The following is a 20,513-nucleotide window of genomic DNA, read 5'->3' as shown; positions in this document are numbered from 1 at the left end:
CCAGGCCATGTTTGACTGGCTGGATAACGCCGTGATCAAACTCTGCAACATGTCTCCTGTGGGCACTGACCTCAACACGGTGAAGGAGCAAATGAACGAGATGAAGGTACGTGGGACCGGTTCTCCGGTGCTGGCTTTGCATCGCCGCGCTCGCGCTCCAGGGATTCATTTTGGTCTGGTTTTTGTCCTGCTTGTTTTGGCAGGAGTTTAAAATGGAGGTTTACCAGCAGCAGATTGAGATGGAAAAGCTTAATCACCAAGGTGAACTGATGCTAAAAAAAGCTACAGATGAGACAGACAGAGACATCATAAAGGAACCACTGACAGAGCTGAAACACCTCTGGGAGAATTTGGGCGAGAAGATTGCTCACAGACAGGTAGAGAGAAGATTTGGGCGCTTGTAGGTGTGGGGCTGAAACTCACGGGGATGCTCCTCCTCCTTCACCACTTAAACTCTCCTTTTCCATCCCTGTCCTTGCCCAGCATAAGTTAGAAGCCGCTCTCCTGGCACTTGGGCAGTTCCAGCACGCACTGGCCGAGCTCATGGCCTGGCTGACTCACACTGAGGAGCTGCTTGATGCTCAGAAACCCATCAATGGAGACCCAAAAGTCATCGAGGTTGAGCTTGCGAAGCACCATGTGAGTACCCCCACTCCAGGGACATCTTCAGTCTGTTCTGTCACGGGATTTCCTTTCTCCTGGTTTGAGTTGGCTCAAGCCCATGAGAGCGGGTGGGAATTAACAAGATGGTTTAGAGGTGTCCCAGCGTTTGCCCACCCTGTCTCTTATAGAATCATAGACTCATAGAATGGTTTGGGTCGGAAAGGACCTTAAGATCATCCAGTTCCAACCCCCTGCCATGGGCAGGGACACCTCACACTAAACCATGGCACCCAAGGCTCTGTCCAACCTGGCCTTGAACACCGCCAGGGATGGAGCATTCACAACCTCCCTGGGCAACCCATTCCAGTGCCTCAGCACCCTCACAGTAAAGAATTTCTTCCTTAGATCCAATCTAAACTTCCCCTGTTTCAGTTTGAACCCGTTACCCCTTGTCCTGTCACTGCAGTCCCTGATGAAGAGTCCATCCCCAGCATCCTTGTAGGCCCCCTTCAGACACTGGAAGCTGCTCTGAGGTCTCCACGCAGCTTCTCTTCTCCAGGCTGAACAGCCCCAACTTTCTCAGCCTGTCTCCATACAGGAGCTGCTCCAGCCCCTGATCATCCTCGTGGCCTCCTCTGGACTTGTTCCAACAGCTCCATGTCCTTTTTATGTTGTAGGTGCTGAAGAACGATGTCCTGGCCCACCAGGCAACGGTGGAGACTGTGAACAAAGCAGGCAACGAGCTGCTGGAGTCGAGCGCAGGGGACGATGCCAGCAGCCTGCGGAACCGCCTGGAGAAGCTCAACTCCTGCTGGGAATCGGTGCTGCAGAAGACGGAGGAGCGGGAGCAGCAGCTCCAGTCCACGCTGCAGCAGGTCAGGGGGGGTCCTCCCGTGTGTGGTGGATTGGGTCTGCTTCTCCCTTTGCTTTGGGGAGGAAATAAAGGGGGAAAGACCTAGAGAGATGTTGGGAATTTTTTCATGCCAAGTTTTTCACCTTCATCTTAGTCCTGGAGGGTTCTGAAGCAGGGCAGGGACCGGGCACACGTGCTGAAGGCTGTCCCGTATACCTCCCACCCTGGTGCCTCCAGCTCTGCCTTTTTATCTGGTTCTGAAGCAAACGCTGTGTTAACCCTGGCGCATGATCAATGGTGGCTGATGTCATCTGAGCCTGATTCTGTGTTCCTGAACAGGCCCAGGGTTTCCATGGTGAGATCGAAGACTTCCTCCTGTGGCTAACGAGGATGGAGAGCCAATTGTCGGCATCAAAACCCACAGGAGGGCTGCCAGAAACTGCCCGGGAACAGCTCAATGCCCACATGGTAATTTCCTAGGAGAGACTTTGTTAATGCTTTCAGTTCAGCAAGCTCCTGTCACATATCAGCATCGAAACGTCTCCCTTCTGTATCTGATGGCAAGGAAAGGGCTTTTCTGGTCTCTTTGAGCAGATAATTTTGCACTTGATGCCTGGTACAGGTGCCGTTGTGCTTTAGCCACCTTCCTCTGCTCACAGTGACGCACTGCTGTCATTCACTGCCTGCCCTGAGCCTCATTTTCTCACCACCCTGACTTGCAGCCAGCCGTGGCCCCTCTCCAAGCCCTTCCCTTGTCTAACAGCTCGGTGCTGCCTCCCTTGCAGGAGCTGTACAGCCAGCTCAAAGCCAAGGAGGACACCTACAGCCAGCTGCTGGCCAAGGGGCGACTGATGCTGCTGAACCGCGACGACTCGGGCTCGGGCTCAAAGACGGAGCAGAGCGTAGCGCTGCTGGAGCAGAAGTGGTGCCTGGTCAGCACCAAGATGGAGGAGAGAAAGGTAGTGTTGGTGGAGATGTGCACCCTCACCCCATGAGCTGCTCTGGCAGCGGTTGCTCCCTGCTTTGCTGCTGTTGTCCCAGGAGGGATGGAGCTGGTCAAGGCAGGAGGGGAGGCTGGGGTTTCCTGTTGGACACCTTCCTTTGTTGTTCAGATTGAGCTTGTGCTGCCTGAGCATCAAACTGTTAGTGTTTCTTCTAGACAGTCATCAGAGCCGGTTAAATCCCACAGAAAATGAGGGTAAATTGAGTTGTGGGTTAATAGAGACGAGAAATGGGAAGAAACCTCCTGCTTTGGAAGGCTTTGTTGGTCCCCCCCAAGACAGCCGGCAAAGCCCTCCTGTGAGCTGCCTCCATCCGAGGCTTTTGGCTGGTGATGAGATAAACCAGGGGACGCAGTGGTCTCAGCCCAGAATCAATGTGTGGTGCTGCAGCTGCTGCCCTTGAAACACCATGCGCCTCTTTGAGCCGCGCTCCCATGGCGATGCCGCTCTCAGGAAGCTGAGGGTGACGCAGCTGCTCGGGTGCTGATGAAGGTCTCCCCTTTCAGAGGCCGTTCTTGTTTGGAAAGGAAGCGTTGGCTTTCACCAGAACCCCCTCCCCGTGGTAAAGAAGCCGTGTTCCCGGGCTGAGGCGAGGAGGTCCCTTTAGAGGGACGTTCCGGCAGGGACACAAAGGCTGCCTCTGTCTGCGGAGCCGCGGATCGGGAGCTCTCACTCTCACCCTCTGCGTTGTGTTTTCTTCCCCTTCCCTCTTTCCCTTCCCGCTGCTGCAGGCGAAGCTGGAGGAGGCGCTGGCCCTGGCCACAGACTTCCAGAACTCCCTGCAGGACTTCATCAATTGGCTCACACTGGCCGAGCAGAGCCTGAACATCGCGCCCCCGGCCAGCCTCATCCTCAGCGCCGTGCTGGCCCAGATCGATGAGCACAAGGTACCGGTGCCACGAGCACCCAAGGGCTCCCCGGGACGCAGGAGGGAGCAAGGGTAGCTCCTCACCTCCCCTGCTCGCAGGCACAGCTCCCCTTACACAGGGGACACTATTTTGCCTTTCGCAGGTGTTTGCCAATGAGGTGAATGCTCATCGGGATCAGATCATCGAGCTGGATCAAACTGGGAACCAGCTGAAGTTCCTCAGTCAGAAGCAGGATGTGGTGTTGATCAAGAACCTGCTGGTGAGCGTCCAGTCCCGCTGGGAGAAGGTTGTCCAGCGCTCAGTGGAGCGGGGACGGGCTCTTGATGATGCCAGGAAGCGAGCTAAGCAGGTGAGAAACATGGGAAGGGTGTGACAGAGCCTGGGCTGTATCCAGCCTTGGAGGGCAGGAGGTCCCAGGACCAGAAAGGGACTTTGGGGCACCACCAGTGTTAAGTTTCAGACTGGCTCCTGTTTCTTTGCAGTTCCATGAAGCTTGGAAGAAACTGATCGATTGGCTGGAGGATGCAGAGAATCACCTGGACTCAGAGCTGGAGATTTCCAATGATCCTGACAAAATCAAGCTCCAGCTTTCCAAACACAAGGTAGAGCTTTGCCAAAGCAAAACTGGTGCTGAACGCTGGGTGAAAGGGTGCCTTGTTGGGAGGGGAGCAGGGCAGCATCTCCTCTGCTGTGAGGGCAGGGGGAAGGAATGTCCATGCTTCCCACTGCCATGGAAAACGTTCCTGTGGGGATCTTCACCAGCACCATGTATCCTCAGAGAGCCAGGCTTCCTGAAGCAGCTTTGTTTTCTCTCTGGTCCCCAGGAGTTCCAGAAGACGCTGGGGGGGAAGCAGCCCGTCTACGACACCACCATCAGAACGGGCAGAGCCCTCAAAGAGAAAGCGCTGCTTGCAGATGACACTCAGAAGTTGGACAATTTACTGGGAGAAGTCCGGGATAAGTGGGACACAGTGTGTGGCAAATCCGTGGAAAGGTGAGTGCAGCCCCAGCCTTGTACCAACGGCACTTGTTGGCTCAACACACCGACCAGGCACATTTCCTGGGGTGGCTGGAGGAGGTCACTGGAACATGACAAAAGGAGGTGAGTTTGCTCATGGAGGTTCATGGGGATGTTGCTTTGCAGGCAGCACAAGCTGGAAGAAGCCCTCTTGTTCTCTGGCCAGTTCATGGATGCTCTGCAGGCCTTGGTGGACTGGCTCTACAAGGTGGAACCCCAGTTAGCTGAAGACCAGCCTGTCCACGGTGACCTGGATCTGGTCATGAACCTGATGGATGCTCACAAGGTGAGAGTGTCGATCCCAGCTCTCCTCTGAGGCACGAGATGGGTTTGTCTTCCCCAAGAGCCAAAGAAGAGAGAAGCTTTGCTGCAGAGCTGCTTTGCTTTGCTGCAGTGCACAAGGAGGGCAAAACAAGTGGGAAGAAGCTTTTACATTACTGGGAAGGATACAGGAGCTGGGGCTCCATCCTTCTGAGGTGCTGCTAAGTCAGATCTCTTGAGGGTTTGGTTTGAAAAGGTGGCTGGATTTATAGTCCTGTATAAACTTTGGTCTTGGCAGTTCTCTCCAGCATGTCCTGGAGACTGGTGCTCCAGGGTTTGGATCAGCTTGTACATTGAATTCCCTGCACAGCCACTGTGTTGCAGGGCCTGGAACTTGCCTGCTCCAGGTCACAGCTGCTTCTACCAGGGTGTAAAGCTGTTGTACCTACACCCAAACACGCTCAGGAGCTGCCTGTTCTGCCTGGCTTTCTGCCTGCCCTCCCATCACAGCAGGTTGGGTTGGATCCCTGATGTGGGTGCAGAACCATGTTCCAAACTCATTTCAGGTGTGCCTTCTGTATGAACCAACCCGCAGGGACTGAGCAGCCCTGCTCAGCTTCTGCCCCTGTCCCTGCAGGTCTTCCAGAAGGAGCTGGGGAAGCGCACGGGCACGGTGCAGGTTCTGAAGCGCTCCGGCCGGGAGCTCATCGAGAACAGCCGCGACGACACGACCTGGGTGAAGGTGCAGCTGCAGGAGCTGAGCAACCGGTGGGACACGGTGTGCAAGCTGTCCGTGTCCAAGCAAACCCGCCTGGAGCAGGCCTTGAAGCAGGTGGGCAGGAGGCTATGGCTGGGAATGGTCTCGGAGAGCTTTGCTGGGCTCCAGCATTGAGCCTCAGAGAAGAGGTTTTGCCCCGTGCCCCATCTCCTGGCTGAGCAGGACAGCCCAGCCCTGCAGCAGTTACCAATGAGAGCTGCAAAGCACCGGGTTGCTGTCAGTTATTTACTTGTTCTTTACCCCAAAGAAGAGCCAATAAAGGCTGATTGGAACAGGGAGAAAGAAAAGACCTCACTGATGTGCGCAGCAGGAATAGAGCTGTGATCAGACTGTCCAGGCTGGGGTTTGCTGATGTCCAGTGCAAGAGAGAGACCTGGTTTGGAGCTAAAAGGGGGTCTTCAGCCACTGCAGGACCCATCTGCTGGTGCTGCACGAACCCAGGCCAACAAACAGGACTTTTTTCCCCTCTCATAATTTGTTTGCCAAGTCCCTCTCAGCCATTTTGTCTCCCCAGCTCCCCGCAGGGATTCGAGCAGTGTTGCAGGAGGAGGAGACCTCATGCCTTTGCTTTTGTCGCTGCAGGCAGAGGAGTTCAGGACAGCCGTGCACATGCTGCTGGAGTGGCTCTCGGAGGCAGAGCAATCCCTGCGCTTCCGAGGAGCGCTTCCCGATGATGCCGAGGCACTGCAGTCCCTCATCGACGCGCACAAGGTACCGGGGAGCTCTGGAACTCGCCCTGAGCAAAGCTGATGAGGGAGAACGTTGCTAAATCATTGACTTGGGCCTTTCAGGAGTTCATGAAGAAGGTGGAGGAGAAGCGAGTGGACGTGAATGCGGCGGTGGGCATGGGAGAGGTCATCCTGGCCGCCTGCCATCCCGACTGCATCACCACCATCAAACACTGGATCACCATCATCCGAGCCAGGTTCGAGGAGGTGAGTGCACCGGGCGTTGGGGAGGGATGGCTACAGGGGTTCCTGCCCAGAGCTGGGCTGATCACAGAATCCCGAGGGTTGGAAGGGACCTCAAAAGCTCATCTAGTCCAACCCCCCTGCAAGAGCAGGGTAACCTAGAGTACATCACACAGGAACTTGTCCAGCTGGGCCTTGAATATCTCCAACGCAGGAGACTCCACAACCCCCCTGGGCAACCTGTTCCAGTGCTCTGTCACTCTCACAGTAAAGAAGTTTTTCCTGATGTTCACATGGAACCTGCTGTGCTCCAGTTTATACCCATTACCCCTTGTCCTACCACTGGACATCACTGAGAAAAGCCCAGCTCCATCATCCTGACACTCACCCTTTACATCTTTGTAAACATCGATGAGGTCACCCCTCAGTCTCCTCCAAGCTAAAGAGCCCCAGCTCCTTCAGCCTCTCCTCATAAGGGAGATGTTCCACTCCCTTCATCATCTTTGTGGCTCTGCGCTGGACTCTTTCAAGCAATTCCCTGTCCTTCTTGAACTGAGGGGCCCAGAACTGGACACAAGATTCCAGCTGCGGCCTCACCAAGGCAGAGTAGAGGGGGAGGAGAACCTCTCTTGACCTACTGCCCACAGCCTTTCTAATGCACCCCAGGATGCCATTGGCCGCCTTGGCCACAAGGGCACATTGCTGGCTCATGGTCATCCTCCCATCCACCAGGACCCCCAGGTCCCTTTCCCCTTCACTACTTTCCAGCAGGTCAACCCCCCACCTGTACTGGTACCTGGGGTTGTTCCTCCCCAGATGCAAGACTCTACACTTGCCCTTGTTGAATTTCATCACGTTTCTGATGCTGATGCTCATCGCTGTGCTCCCAACAGGTTCTCACATGGGCAAAGCAGCACCAGCAGAGGCTGGAGTCTGCACTTTCTGAGCTGGTGGCGAATGCAGAGCTTCTGGAAGAGCTCCTGGCGTGGATCCAGTGGGCTGAGACAACTCTGATCCAGCGGGACCAGGAGCCCATGCCACAGAATATTGACCAGGTCAAAGCCCTCATCTCCGAGCACCAGGTGAGCCCAGCCCCGAACACAGGGGGCACTTGGGATTGGGGCAGGAAGCGGGTTTCCTGCCCCTCCATGGGAGAGGCATTGACCTCTCTTGGAACTCCCCATTAAAACAGGAGGTGACCCAACCAGAGCTGTCACCTGAGAGCAAAGCCAGCCCAGGGGATGAGCTCCAGCATTTGCAGATCCAAGCCAGAGCTGTGCAATAGCCTGACCACAAGCTTACTTCTCCTCTAGGGCCTTGTTGCCATGTCCCAGCAAGGACCTGGAGCAAGAGGAGATCAAAACCATCTCGAAACTGCAAAGGTTTTCTTGTCCCTTCTGTATTTTCACAGTCCTTTATGGAGGAGATGACACGGAAACAGCCAGATGTGGACCGGGTGACGAAGACGTACAAGAGGAAAGCTACTGAGCCCCCCCATGGGCCTTTCATCGAGAAGTCCCGCAGCAACAGTATGTCCCCGCTTGATCCGCGGTGAAACGTGCTATGATGGGAGGAAATGAAATGCACAGGGAACTAATTAACTTTGATTATCAATTAATGAGGCATCCTGCCTTGACAGGCATCAGGAAGGCGGTTGAAACTTGTTAGGAGGGGAAAATCCAGGTGGCACTTGCCAAAACCCCTGTGCTGGGACGTGTGGAGCTCGTGCTGTCGCTGCTCTTCCCTTTCTCTGCAGTTGCTTTGAGATGAGGTTTTGGGTCTTTTTGGATGTTGTTTCTTGAAGTCGGAGTCCAATGTGAATTCCCAAGTGCAGAGGGAGCACTGGGGAGGTTGGGTGTAGGGCCATCCATCACCATGTCCTGCTACTCGGGGACACTGCATCCCTTTGGAGAGCAGCTCCCAAGGACCGCTCAGACTTGCTGAAACCCATCACCACCACCTCAAACAATTCCTTTTCTCCCTTTTTCTTCCAGGAAAATCCTTGGGTCAGGCCGCCCCCCCCAGCATGCCCATTATCTCCCAGTCGGAAACAAAGAACCCCCGGATAAACCAGCTCTCGGCCCGCTGGCAGCAGGTCTGGCTGCTGGCGCTGGAGCGGCAGCGGAAGCTCAACGATGCCCTGGACAGGCTGGAGGAGGTAACAGCCCCCGGCTGCTCGGGGATGGGGAAGGGAGCAGTGCTGTGGGTTGCTGAGAAGCATTTCACGTTAGTGCTGCCTCTTGAGTTGCCCACTCTTGCAGGCAGCTTCTGCTGCCTGGCTGATGATATACCTATGATGTTAAGGCTGAAAACTACCTTCTGTAATGAACTGCCCATTAACGAACTGCTTCGTGGCCCTGCAGTCGGTATCTGTAATGACAGCCAGGCTTGTACTCCTAGTGCTTAGTTTAACAATTACTGTCTCTATCTTTTCCAAACATCTAATGGCATTTTTGTTTTTATTTATGCTTAACAAAGCAGCTATGCCCAGAAGTGAGTGTTTTTGTTTTCTGTTGCTTTTGCTGTAGGTCAGTTCAGTTTATGCGTATTAATGTTTTTAATTTGTTGCTTTGGACTCCCAAGAATGTTGAGAGGAAAAAGAAAATGCTTACAAACGGTGGCATTACCTTGTTGTGAACTGCTTGAGCTGGGGGGTGGCTCATGGGAGCCCTTTCGGGGGAGATAAAATGGGTGTTGGTTTAAACTGGGGGGTGAGTGGCTCAGCTGAGGCCAGTGGCAGAGCCACAGGGATGGGGTTTGTAAAGCTGAGCTCTGCCCCAGCCATTGTCTTACCTGGAAGGTGAGCAAGAAATCCCTTCTTTGCTGCTTAGAGGGAAAGGGAGAGGGGAGCAACGTGCCCAAAATGATGCCAACAATGAGTATTCTTCCCAGGCAGAGCCTGAGGAGCATCATCATCCCCAACTTCCCAAGCAAAGACGGGGGGGGTGTGTGTCTGTGTGCAAGTAGCTGATATCTCTGCCTATGTGTACGTATACCAGCGTGGGGGATGCTGCATCCCATGTCCATGGGTCCATGGTGTGCCGTCCACGTGCTGACTGTTGGCTACGCTGTGTGTCCTGTCTGGAAAGTCAATTTGAGTGCCCCCCTCATCTGGATAAACCCAGATGAACCTTCCAGGAGGGTGGGAGGTTGCTTTAGCACCAAGAGCTCGGCACAGGCTCAGCTGGAGGCTGGTGTTTGGGGGTGCTGTAGAGCCAGGGGTGCTGCTTCCTCGGGGTTTTCCCCTTTTCCCCTCTGACTCTCATGGGTTTGCTTCCAGTTGAAGGAGTTTGCAAACTTCGACTTCGACGTCTGGCGGAAGAAGTACATGCGCTGGATGAACCACAAGAAGTCCCGCGTCATGGACTTCTTCCGGCGCATCGACAAGGATCAGGATGGGAAGATCACCCGGCAGGAGTTTATCGATGGAATCCTGGCCTCCAGTAAGTGCCTGAAATGAGCTCAGAAATGGCCAGCTCAGTGTGACAAAGTTGTCCCTGCTTGAGGACTGAGCTGCTAAAAGGAACTGGGTTGTTCAGCCTGGAGAAGAGAAGGCTATGGGGAGACCTTAGGGCAGCTCCAGTGTCTAAAGGGGCTCCAGGAAACCTGGAGAGGGGCTTTGGACAAGGACCTTTAGGGACAGGCCAAGGGGAATGGCTTTAACCTGCCAGAGGGGAGACTGAGATGAGCTCTTAGGCAGAAGCTCTTCCCTGTGAGGGTGCTGAGGCGCTGGCACAGGGTGCCCAGAGAAGCTGTGGCTGCCCCATCCCTGGCAGTGTTCAAGGCCAGGTTGGACACAGGGGCTTGGAGCAAGCTGCTCCAGTGGAAGGGGTCCCTGCCCGTGGCAGGGGTTGGAACTGGAGGAGCTTTAAGGTCCCTTCCAAACCAAACCATTCTGTGATTCTGTGCTGACCATGCTCCGACATCTTCAGTTCTGATGAGCGAGGTTCCTGTGTCGGTTGCTCATTTCACTCTCCTTCTAGAATTCCCCACGACGAAGCTGGAGATGACGGCGGTGGCTGATATCTTTGACCGTGATGGTGATGGCTACATCGATTACTATGAGTTTGTGGCTGCTCTCCATCCCAACAAGGATGCCTACCGCCCCACCACTGATGCCGACAAGATTGAAGATGAGGTAAAGCACCAGAAGAGATGGGTCCTCAGGGGTGTTGGGGTAGTTCAGGCTGTGGAGAAGACAAAAAGGAGTGGGGAAAAAAGGATTATGGAGGTGCTGAGCCAAAATAATCGGCTGGTTCTGACAGAACCCACCGTGTTTTTGAAGGAAAGGCTGCTTAGGTCTGTGTTTTATCCAGGAGACTCCCAAACCCCTGGTCCCTCACATCTCTCTGTTGGTGATGGCAGGTCACCAGGCAAGTGGCCCAGTGCAAGTGTGCCAAGAGATTTCAAGTGGAGCAGATCGGCGAGAACAAATACCGGGTAAGGCAGAGGGGGCTGAATCCTGCTCCCCATTCCCAGCCGGGGCAGGGGGATCACCAGCGGCGTGCCGGGCACCTCATCCTCCAGCTCCCAACAGAGGTGGCTGGGCCATGTTTGCCCAGCACCGTCCTCGGCCCCAGGGCGTTCCCTGAACTGGGAGAGCATAAAAGTGTCCCTGTTCTGGGGCAGCCGTCCCTGTGAAACGCTGCATTCACTGCGCCCGCAGCCGCCCTTGAAGTGTTCCGTGTGGATGAGTGTACCTTCGGCTCTGTTTTCCTGAGCTTGCTCCCAACGAAGGGAGGATAATTTCCTTTAAAGAATCTCTTTGTACCGAGCTCGCTGTTGACGTTTGGGATCGTTCACCGAGGTGAACCGGTGACAGAGCTGGCTCCTGCCCTCTTCCTGCTTGCGGGGCCAATGCTCCGGCCGGGAGGAGCGGAGCCGCAGTGCTCACCCCCTGCCTGCACCAGGCTCCCTGAGCTCCCACCCTCCACCCAAACAGCATAAACCCCATGGATCTCTAACTCCCTGCAGTTAACAGTTCTCATGGTTATTGCACTGTTAATCCCATTAAATGTTTTTCTTGTTTTTCTTTCCCCTTCTTTCCCTCTCAATTTTCCTCCCCCCCCATCTCCCCTCCCTCCGTAGTTCTTCCTCGGCAATCAGGTACAGTTTGCCTTGTGATGCTGCCTCTCACCTCCTGAGTTTTGTTAACAAACGTAGCTCTGTGTGTCCTGTCCATTGTTGCTGTGGGAGGATGTGATCTGTGAGCGCTGCTCAGCAGAGCCTGGTACAGGGGAGTGCCTGGGCTGGGAGGGCCACCTGCAAAAATGACTGCATTGGGCAGGAAAAAAAGGGGAAAGTTCAATGGGAACAGCAGGATTTGACAAAAATGGAGAGATGGTTCCTCTCCGTGGCTCCTTTCTCATATACATTGGGGGTGCTGATGGGAAGCAATGGCAAATCACAGCACCGTGTGTGGGGAGCACCTACCTGCATGAGGTCTGTACCAGGCTCTGGGTGGGTTTGGATCCTAATCACCATGGAATGAGAGCACTGAGACCTCCCTTTTAGTCCTGTAGGTTAACGATAACTAAACCCTCATCCCCCTGCACCTCCTGAGTAACTCCTAACTGGAGCAAGGCTCACAAAACCTGCATGTATCCCCATCATGTCATGAGCTGTGGCGAGCGGGGCAGCGTGAGTGCTGGCTGGCTCAGGGGGCAGAGCCCTTTCTTGAATGGGACTGGAGCATCACGTGCCATTAGCATGTGCCACTCTAATAGGAGAGCACATTTTTCATGTAGGATGATGGTGCCCTACCAAAAACATGTCCAAAACGAAACAAACGTGGGTGGCAGAGCGGCTGGATCCAAGGGGGCTCTGGCTGTCATTTAGGTGGTGATTTATAGGAACGTTTTCAACAGCAACTGAAGAATAAGGTCAGTGTGGCAGACGAAATGAGAATTGACTTGTCCCTGGTGCAGAACAAGCTCTTGAAGGACACCTTACACAGAGCCTAGCGAGTGGGAAGGCAGCTCCCTGCCCTCCTCATGCCTGGGGCACTGTGGCTCTGCCAAGCATGGCTGTGACTGCTTTTTCACCATGAGCCTGTTTCAGTAGGACCCTGGAGCAGGGAGACCCAGCAGTGCATGGTCCAGAGTCCCATGTCCCTGTGGGAGGAGATGCTGTTCCCTCCTGCCCCTCTGACCCACCCCAGTGGCTTTGCACTCTGTTTTCATTCAGTCTCCTGGGTTTTCCGTTCTTATCCCCCCAGGGAAAATGTTGCTGCTGGTTTTTTCTTGGTTTTAATCATTCTGAGGGTGGTTCTTGATTTCAAAGGGTTCCCCCATCTCCTCATCCCAGCACATGCGCTGTAGACCTGGATGCAGAGCTGCTGCATCCGAGCCAGGCTCCCGGTGTCCTACACCAGCTCTGGTGCCAAGGGCAACCAGGAGCCTGGGCTTGGCTGTCCAGGAGATTCAGGGGAGCTCTGTAAAACAGACACATGCTTCTAATTGAGGGTGCACTCGTTTGATATTGCAGGTGTTTAAGATCACTAATGAACATTGCAATCACTAATTGACATTGCTGCGGGATTCCTGCCTGGATTCCCATCACTGCACTCACCAGAACATCCTCACGGGGTGATCTCTGCGACGGGGGCTTTCTGGCTGCTGGGGTCAAGTCTGAGGCTCAGTGAAATCCCTGGACTTCAGACTTGATGAGGAGAGGTTCCTGGCTGAGCGGTGCAGCACTGCTTTGCCTCACTGATGCACTGGCACTCAGTGAGCTGGATCCGCCGGCTCTGTTCCACGTGGGCTGCACCAGGAGGGGCATTGCGTTGCCATCCTCTTGTTTCCTTCACAGTCCAAAGAAACTACAATTCTGGCTGGAAAAAAACCCATCCAAAGACCAAATTCCAAAACCTCATTCGCTGTTCTAAAAAAATCCCCTTTCCAGCTTTAATCCTGAAGGATTTGGGGAGTTGCATCATCTTAAACCCATGCAGCAGCAGAACTGCTGTAAATTGGTGCTCACCTGCGCTTCCTCCAGAAGAAGCTGTCTGGAGAAACCTGAAATTCCTCAGTAGATCACTCCAGGGTGTGGAGCAGCCCGCGGTGGGAAGGGGCCGGGTCTCCCCTGTCGTGTCGCCCTTGTCTGAACTCTTTCTTGGCTCCACAGTTCGGCGATTCCCAGCAGCTGCGGCTGGTCCGTATCCTGCGGAGCACGGTCATGGTCCGTGTCGGGGGAGGATGGATGGCCCTGGATGAATTCCTGGTCAAGAATGATCCTTGCAGAGGTGAGGCAGCTCCTGGGTTTTACACCACCAGTGTCTTCTCGCCCAATAGTTTGAGGACTTGTCTGCTGTGAATGAGTGGATGGTGCCGGAGCGGGTCTGGGGTGTCCAAATAACAGGAGGGAGGTGGAGAAAACGCATCCACAGAACGTAAAATCAAAAGGTTTGGTGATACTGCGACAGTATCTGCCCGGGGGTCTTGGGAAGAGGAAAGGGCAGGGATGTGGTGGTTGTTTCAAGACCCCGGTGAGTGTTGCTGCATTGTGTGCTGGGGGTCTCAGCTTTGAAGCAGTCGGCTCATACGTGTGACTCTGAGTGATGGAGTGAGCTTCATAAAGGTGGCCTGAAAGAATTCAGAAGGTTCAAAGGCAGGAGATGGTAAAATCCTGGTCTGAGGCACTGTGGGGAGAAGAAGCTTGAGCCTAGAATCAGTGAACCCATGGTACTGAGGCACTGGGCTGTGGCCACAGGGTACGCATGGTCCAGGCTCATCCTAGTGAATAAGGAGACATTGCTCCTGTGACCTTGAACTACTTGGTTTCTCTCTGACCTGTTTCTAATACAGGTTTTCTCAGTTCATCTGTCATCCCTTTAGAGCAGTGGCATAGGGAGCTAACTTGGAAACCCTGAGCTGTACAGGACCGTGCACCTTATATACAGCAGCGAGAGCTGCTGATGGTACTGGGTCTTCTTCTGCCGCCTTACAAACCCCGAGGTCTCCTCCCCTTTGTCCCCTTCCAGCACGAGGACGGACCAACCTCGAACTCCGAGAGAAGTTCATCTTGCCAGAGGGGGCCTCCCAGGGAATGACGCCGTTCCGATCGCGAGGCCGAAGGTCAAAACCATCCTCCCGAGCCGCCTCCCCGACACGATCCAGTTCCAGTGCCAGCCAGAGCAACCACAGCTGTGCTTCCATGCCATCCTCTCCCGCAACCCCGGCCAGCGGAGCCAAGGTGGGTCCACGTGTGAAGCCTTCCTCTCCCCTCTCCTCTAGAAACCTCCAAACCCGGCGGCATGAGGAGATGCAGGAGGTGCATGGAGGAGGAAGAGGAAGGTTGGGGCTTGGGGGCTCGGTGGTTACTGTGGTCTCTAGAAGATGTTCATGGTGTCTGCAGCAGGATGGAGGGTGGGATGGTGCAGGACAGGTTCTCAGCCCAAGCTGGGCACTCGTGGCTCTGCAGGATGGTCCCCGACACTCACTGTGCAGCTGAAGGCTCCTGGTCCCCAGGGCTGAGCTACAGCCGTGGTGCCTGGCTGGCGCGCAGGAAGAAGCCATCACCCATGGTTCTTTCCCACCACATCATCCACCCATGCATGCTGTATTTCATCATCTCTTTGGGTTTTTCCCCTTTAATTTATGTATTCCCGTTTGGTTCTCATTTCATTTTAGTGCTGTTTTCCCCCATTCCAGATACTTTTCCATTCCTTCTTTTTTTTCCCTTCCACTCATCCCCACCTCTCCCCCTCTCCTTGGATTTTCCATTTCGCAGACTCCACATCACTTCTCTCGATGTTATGACAAACCCTGGTTGATAAACAGTAAAGCGAGCACCCCCCTGAGGGGATTCGATTATTCCGACTTCCAGCTCCCAAGCGCCGAGGTAGAGTATGGTCCCCAGGCCCGAGGACAGGCCGGCGTGCTGCTCCCATGGAGAATTCCTGCTCCCCTGCCTGTTTTAATGCTTTCCTTGTGGTAGAGCAGCGCTTGTTGGCACCGCTGCCGCGCGGACTGTGAGCAGTTCTCATGGGTTTCTAACTCGGATCAAATCCAGCGTCACCCTTAGGATAAAGCACAGTGGTTTGTGATTCCCATTTACCAGCTTTCGAGCCACGAGAGCCGCATTGATCCCCTTGTGCCTTGAAAATTCATCATTATTAATGCTTTTAAGCATTATGATTGTAGCAGAACAATCTAAAAGCAGCCGGGTTTGGCTTCCAACAGCTGAAATCCAGCGGCCGAGTTGAGACCTGAGAACCAGCCACAGCGCATGCCCAGCACCACGCTGCTCCGTGCTTACCCAGTGCTTGTGTTCAGCACCGTGTTGAAGCACGTATGGTGTGTCCGGCGCTGTCACCGCCTCGGTGCTCCCAGGAGGACGAATTCGGTTTGAGACTTCGGGCTCCTTCCCCTGACCTTGTGTTTCGGGGGTGAGGAACACCGGCTTGATCCTAGGGATTCACCGAGCGGTGATAACCGCGCCTCACGCCGCGGTGCTTTCATGCAGGAAAAGGAATCCTTTTAAATCATCAGACAGTCAGGCGCTTCCCTGATTTCCCTACCTTGCCCGCTTGCTGCCTGTTGTAAACCAGGATCCAGGATGAGAACTGAAGTCTCTGGTGATGATAATGGTACCCGTGAAATCACGTGTTAATGGGTTTTAATCCGCAGGGAGCCCGCTGCAGCTGCGCCTCTCCCACCACCCGCTCCCCTGCTGCAGCTCCAGTTTCATGGCATTTCAAGGTTTCCAGGTTGCCCAAAAATCACAGGGGATGAAGGGGAAACTCTCCAGCTGTGCTTTCAGCTCACTGGGAAATGCCCTCTGCTATTGATGTACAGCTATCCAGGAATGCCCATGGCCTGGAGCAAGGTGCTGCTCCAAGCCCCAGGACACCGCGGGCAGCCGCTTCCCTGTGGTGCTGCCCCAAACCTGGAGCTTTGCTTGGTGTAGAGAAACTGGAGCTGCCCTTTCCAGCCACATCCAGGTGCCCTTGTCCTGCCGGCACCTTCCCCTTTGCTTCCTTCCGCAGCAGCGGGAGCAGAGCTGCCTGTTTGCTGCTTTCCCATCCGCGTTTGCAACATCTTAAAGGTCAGGAAAAAGCACCGTTTCAGGATGTGGCCGAAGTGGATCCGCTGTGGTTTGTGTCCCTTGTCCATTGCTGGTGCCTCAGCAGAGTTGTCTGCCCTTGGTGGGTACACAGACCTGCCCAGGGCACTGGGGCAACATCCCTCCACCTTGCAGCATCCCTACAATGGGATGTGTTTCTTAAGACGCTGCCTCATATTTGACCTTCCCAAACACTCCTGAGCTGCTTAGGTGCTAAAGTACCTATTTTTGCAAGATTTCACGTTCTCTTTGTGGAGCTTTTGAGCCCAGATGATGCCGTCCTCCCCCGGGTGGATTGCAGCTGTGCTTTGATTATTTTTCCAACAAATAGCTGTGCCTTAGCCTGCAGCTCCAAATTTTCAGGATCCAGGTTTTTCCCTTTTGCATTAAGTACTGCTGAAACGACAGCTCATGCTCTCCTTGACCATTAAGATGGGTGCTCATCTAATGTTGAGTTCTTCTTGCCGAGGTGCTGCCCTCGGCCGTGACCGTGGCCCGTCATGGCCCAAGTGCCATCTAAGAGATGTTGTGTGTGTGCTTCCTCCCAAGGTGACCCCCTCTGCGGGCAGCAAGCTGAAGCGACCCACCTTCCACTCCAGCCGCACCTCCCTGGCTGGGGACACCAGTAACAGCTCCTCACCCATCTCTGCAGGTGCCAAAACCAGTTGGGCAGGTAAGTTGGGTGCAAAGGCTGCAAACCTCCTGCTGCTGCTGTTCCTGTGTGGTTGCTAAGATTGGCAGAGAAGATGCTTCACATTTAGGGAGGCAGCAGTGAGCTGGGGGGGCTGATGCCCACCACTGTGTCCCTGCCTGGGAAAGGAGATCATAGGATCCTAGAATGCCAGGTTGGAACGGACCTCAAGGATCATCTGGTCCAACCTTTCTAGGCACAGCATGACCTACACTACATTTCCAGCACCCTCTCCAGCAGAACCTTAACAGTGCCCAGTATCGGGATGTCACCACCTCCTTGGGGAGATTATTCCAGTGGCTGGCTGTTCTCAATGGGAAGTTTTCCTCTTGTGTCCAACCAGAATCTCTCCAGGAGTAACCTGTGCCCATCACCCTGCGTCTTTTCCATGGAACCCCTTGTCAAAAGGGAGTCTCTGTCCTCTGTGTAGCCACCCTTTAAATCCTGGAACATGGTGGTAGGCTCTTCCCTGAGTCTTCTCCAGGCTGAACAGACCCAGCTCTCTCAGCCTTTCCTACACGGCTTTCCAGCCCTTGGACCATCTTTGTGGCCCTTCTCTAGACCCTCTCCAGCGCATCTGCATCTTTGTACAGCAGGGATCAAAACTGAGCACATTGCATAGGAGATGAAGTTCTGATGTCCTAAACATAAGAAGGACACGGAGCTGTTGGAGCAAGTCCAGAGGAGGCCACGAGGATGCTCAGAGGCTGGAGCAGCTCCTGTATGGAGCCAGGCTGAGGACATTGGGGATACTCAGCCTGGAGAAGAGAAGCTGCTTGGAGACCTCAGAGCAGCTTCCAGTGTCTGAAGGGGGCTACAAGGAGGCTGGAGAGGGACTCTTCATCAGGGACTGGAGTGATAGGACAAGGGGTGATGGGTTCAGACTGAAACAGGGGAAGGTCAGGTTGGAAATAAGAAGTTCTTTACTGTGAGGGTGCTGAGGCGCTGGCACAGAGTGCCCAGAGAATTGGTAAATGCTTCTTCCCTGGCAGTGTTCAAGGTCAGGTTGGCTGGGCCTGGGAGCAAGCTGCTCCAGTGGAAGGGGATTAGAACTGGACAAGGTCCTTTCCAATCCAAACCATCCCGTGATTCTATGCTGCAGCAGTTTGGCAGCTGCTTCCTTAAATCTTGGGAATGAATCAGTGCTGATGTTGAACCCCCTGTTTCAGGGGTGGTGGGGGGGGATGGGGATGGGGACAACTCCTCCTCATGGCTGTGCCCTTGCAGACCCCAAGAGGACAGCGAGCCGCCCCACCAGCCGTGCCGGGAGCCGCACCGGGAGCCGGGCCAGCAGCCGCCGCGGGAGCGACGCCTCCGACTTGGACGTGCTGGAGACGCAGTCGGCGTGCTCGGACACCTCGGAGAGCAGCGCGGCCGGCGGGCAGGGTGGATCGCGCCGCGCCGCCGCCAAGCCCTCCAAAATCCCCACCATGTCCAAGAAAAGCACCACTGCCACCCCCAAAACGCCGGGCCCCAAGAGATAATACTGTACCGCAGGCCTGCCGAGACACAGAGAGAGAGAGAACCCGGCCCGTGTCCAGTTTTTAACCCTGCTCCGTACATTGGATGTATATTTATTCTAAATGGGAGAAACTATATTGTTAAAAGTGTAAAAGAAAGTTGTGTTATGAAGCTGCCTTATTTTGGGGGGTTTGGGGTTTTTTTCTTTTGTTGTTTTTTTTGTTGTTGGGTTTTTTTTTTCCTTTTTTTTGTAAGTTACTATTTTCTTGTGAATATTTATGTAGATAAAAACTTGCCTCTCGGCGCTCCCTGGTGCCGGGGGGGGGCTGAAAACCGGAAACGTGGGGGAGAAAGAGGGGGGAGGGGAGGGGAAAAAAGAAAAAGAAAAAAGGAAAAAAAAGGAAAAAAAAAAAAGGAAGCAAAACAAAGGTCAAGGTGTGAAAGTGTAAAGAAAACCGAGCCTATAAATAGGATTTCTGCGCGGTGCAGGGTGCGAACCTGCTTTATCTTTTAGGATTGTTTCCTAAATGCATCTTTATAAACCTAACTTGCTGTCTCAGCAAGGTAAATTATATTTAAAAGCAAAGACCTGAATCCTGCAGTGTTCAAGGAACTCTCTTTTTTGTAACTCACAGATACCTCAACCGCAGACACGTGAGGTGAGGGGATGGGGGGGCTTCTGTTTCCATTCTCTTTTACAGCTGAGGTGGTTTTAGCTGAAGGAAGCGGGGTTTGACCTGACACAGTTTGCACACGCGGCAGCGAAGGTGCTGGCGATTCCCTGGCCTCAGAGCACTGTCCCGGCTGCTTTGCTTAAAGAACAAAGGAGGAAATGGGGGGGTTTGGGGAGGGGTTCACCCTGAAGCCGCCCCAATGAAGAGCACGGGGTAGGGCTGCGGGTCTCGACCGCTCAGACACATCCCTGCGCGGTGGCGGGTCCTACACATTAGAGGGTTCTCCTGGATCGATGGGGCAGACCCACGGTGTTCACTGTTTATCTGCATCTCTCTGGGGGTTGGGTTTTTTTTCCTATTTATTATTGAACTGGTCATTCCACTTCCAACCAGGCCGAGATGGGTGCGACCTCTGCTCCTAGGAGAAATCTGGACTTACACGCACAGTTGCTTGTCCTTGAAACGAGTCTCACCAGCACACTTGCTATGGGCCCTGTCTCGCTTTTGTACGCTCCTTTTTCTTTGTAATAGAATCCAACTGACCAAGTGACCAGGAGACGGGCCGGGGTAGGGGCTCTCCGAGCTCCTCTATTTATTAACCACTGTTCCTCTCCGGCTCCGACCGTGTTGCTGTGTGATTCTCTCAATTGGTTTAAATTGAGGCAAAACTGAAGCTCTACCAATGAATTGTTTCAAAACCAGACACATTTTTGTATTAAAATTGCTTGCGGTAATAAACGATCTTGCCTCCTACTTTATTCCACAGCGTTGGATTTGTGAGTGTGAGAGCTGGAGCTGCAGGGAGGCGATGGCTGAGCCCACCGTGGGGGTCTGCACACAGGTTTCCTTGCAGGACAGAGCCAGGAAGCCCAAAACTCAAAGGCCCAGGTGGGTGGGTGCTTGCTGGTGTGGGTACCCACTGGTGATGGAAGGTGCTTGTTGGAGTGGGTGCTTGCCAGTGAGTATCTGGTGGGGTGCATGTGTGGTATGGTGGGTGCTTGGTGAGGTCGGTGTCTGTGGCGCACAGGGTGAGGACCTGTTTTGGGATGGGTGCTGCTGAAGTGGGTGTCTGTGAGGGTGGATGCAGTGGTTGGGTGCCCATGGGTTTGTGTGCCTGTGAGTCTGAGTAGCCGTAGAGGTGACTGGTCGTGGTTTGAGTGTCAGTGATGGGGGATGCCCATGGATTTGGGTGCTTACGAGAGTGGGCGTCCGTTGGTATCGGTGCTCATATGTATGGGTGCTCATGGGTCTGGGTGCCCACGAGGGTGAGCATCCTTATAGGGATGGGTGCCCATCGGTTTGGGTGCCCATGGGGTGAGCATCCTTAG

The 20,513-nt window shown here is 54.2% G+C and overlaps 1 protein-coding gene across 3 annotated transcripts in view; it reads left to right on the top strand.

Moving 5' to 3' along the window:
- Window positions 1–19,938, top strand: part of LOC308228853 (microtubule-actin cross-linking factor 1-like) — a 133,711-nt gene extending 113,773 nt beyond the window's left edge. For 2 of the 3 annotated variants that reach the window (XM_080632456.1, XM_080632455.1), the window contains exons 74-98: window positions 5–106; window positions 204–377; window positions 484–639; window positions 1,281–1,478; window positions 1,796–1,924; window positions 2,242–2,415; window positions 3,189–3,344; window positions 3,469–3,675; window positions 3,809–3,928; window positions 4,151–4,320; window positions 4,471–4,630; window positions 5,243–5,437; window positions 5,966–6,094; window positions 6,175–6,318; window positions 7,188–7,376; window positions 7,706–7,823; window positions 8,289–8,452; window positions 9,575–9,737; window positions 10,278–10,432; window positions 10,660–10,734; window positions 11,383–11,400; window positions 13,420–13,537; window positions 14,276–14,487; window positions 16,909–17,032; window positions 18,278–19,938. In XM_080632456.1, the coding sequence (XP_080488582.1) occupies window positions 5–106; window positions 204–377; window positions 484–639; window positions 1,281–1,478; window positions 1,796–1,924; window positions 2,242–2,415; window positions 3,189–3,344; window positions 3,469–3,675; window positions 3,809–3,928; window positions 4,151–4,320; window positions 4,471–4,630; window positions 5,243–5,437; window positions 5,966–6,094; window positions 6,175–6,318; window positions 7,188–7,376; window positions 7,706–7,823; window positions 8,289–8,452; window positions 9,575–9,737; window positions 10,278–10,432; window positions 10,660–10,734; window positions 11,383–11,400; window positions 13,420–13,537; window positions 14,276–14,487; window positions 16,909–17,032; window positions 18,278–18,534 (3,807 nt within the window). In that variant the 3' untranslated portion in view covers window positions 18,535–19,938. The remainder of the gene's footprint in view (window positions 1–4; window positions 107–203; window positions 378–483; window positions 640–1,280; window positions 1,479–1,795; window positions 1,925–2,241; window positions 2,416–3,188; window positions 3,345–3,468; window positions 3,676–3,808; window positions 3,929–4,150; window positions 4,321–4,470; window positions 4,631–5,242; window positions 5,438–5,965; window positions 6,095–6,174; window positions 6,319–7,187; window positions 7,377–7,705; window positions 7,824–8,288; window positions 8,453–9,574; window positions 9,738–10,277; window positions 10,433–10,659; window positions 10,735–11,382; window positions 11,401–13,419; window positions 13,538–14,275; window positions 14,488–16,908; window positions 17,033–18,277) is intronic. The other variant, XM_080632457.1, reaches the window with a different exon arrangement.
- Window positions 19,939–20,513: the final 575 nt, after the last annotated feature.

Source organism: Psittacula echo (assembly GCF_963264785.1).
Source record: "Psittacula echo genome assembly, chromosome: 21".
In the NCBI taxonomy this organism is placed as follows: domain Eukaryota; kingdom Metazoa; phylum Chordata; class Aves; order Psittaciformes; family Psittacidae; genus Psittacula; species Psittacula echo.
Note: the sequence above shows the minus strand (reverse complement) of the source record. Positions and strands in the feature narration are given on the sequence as shown.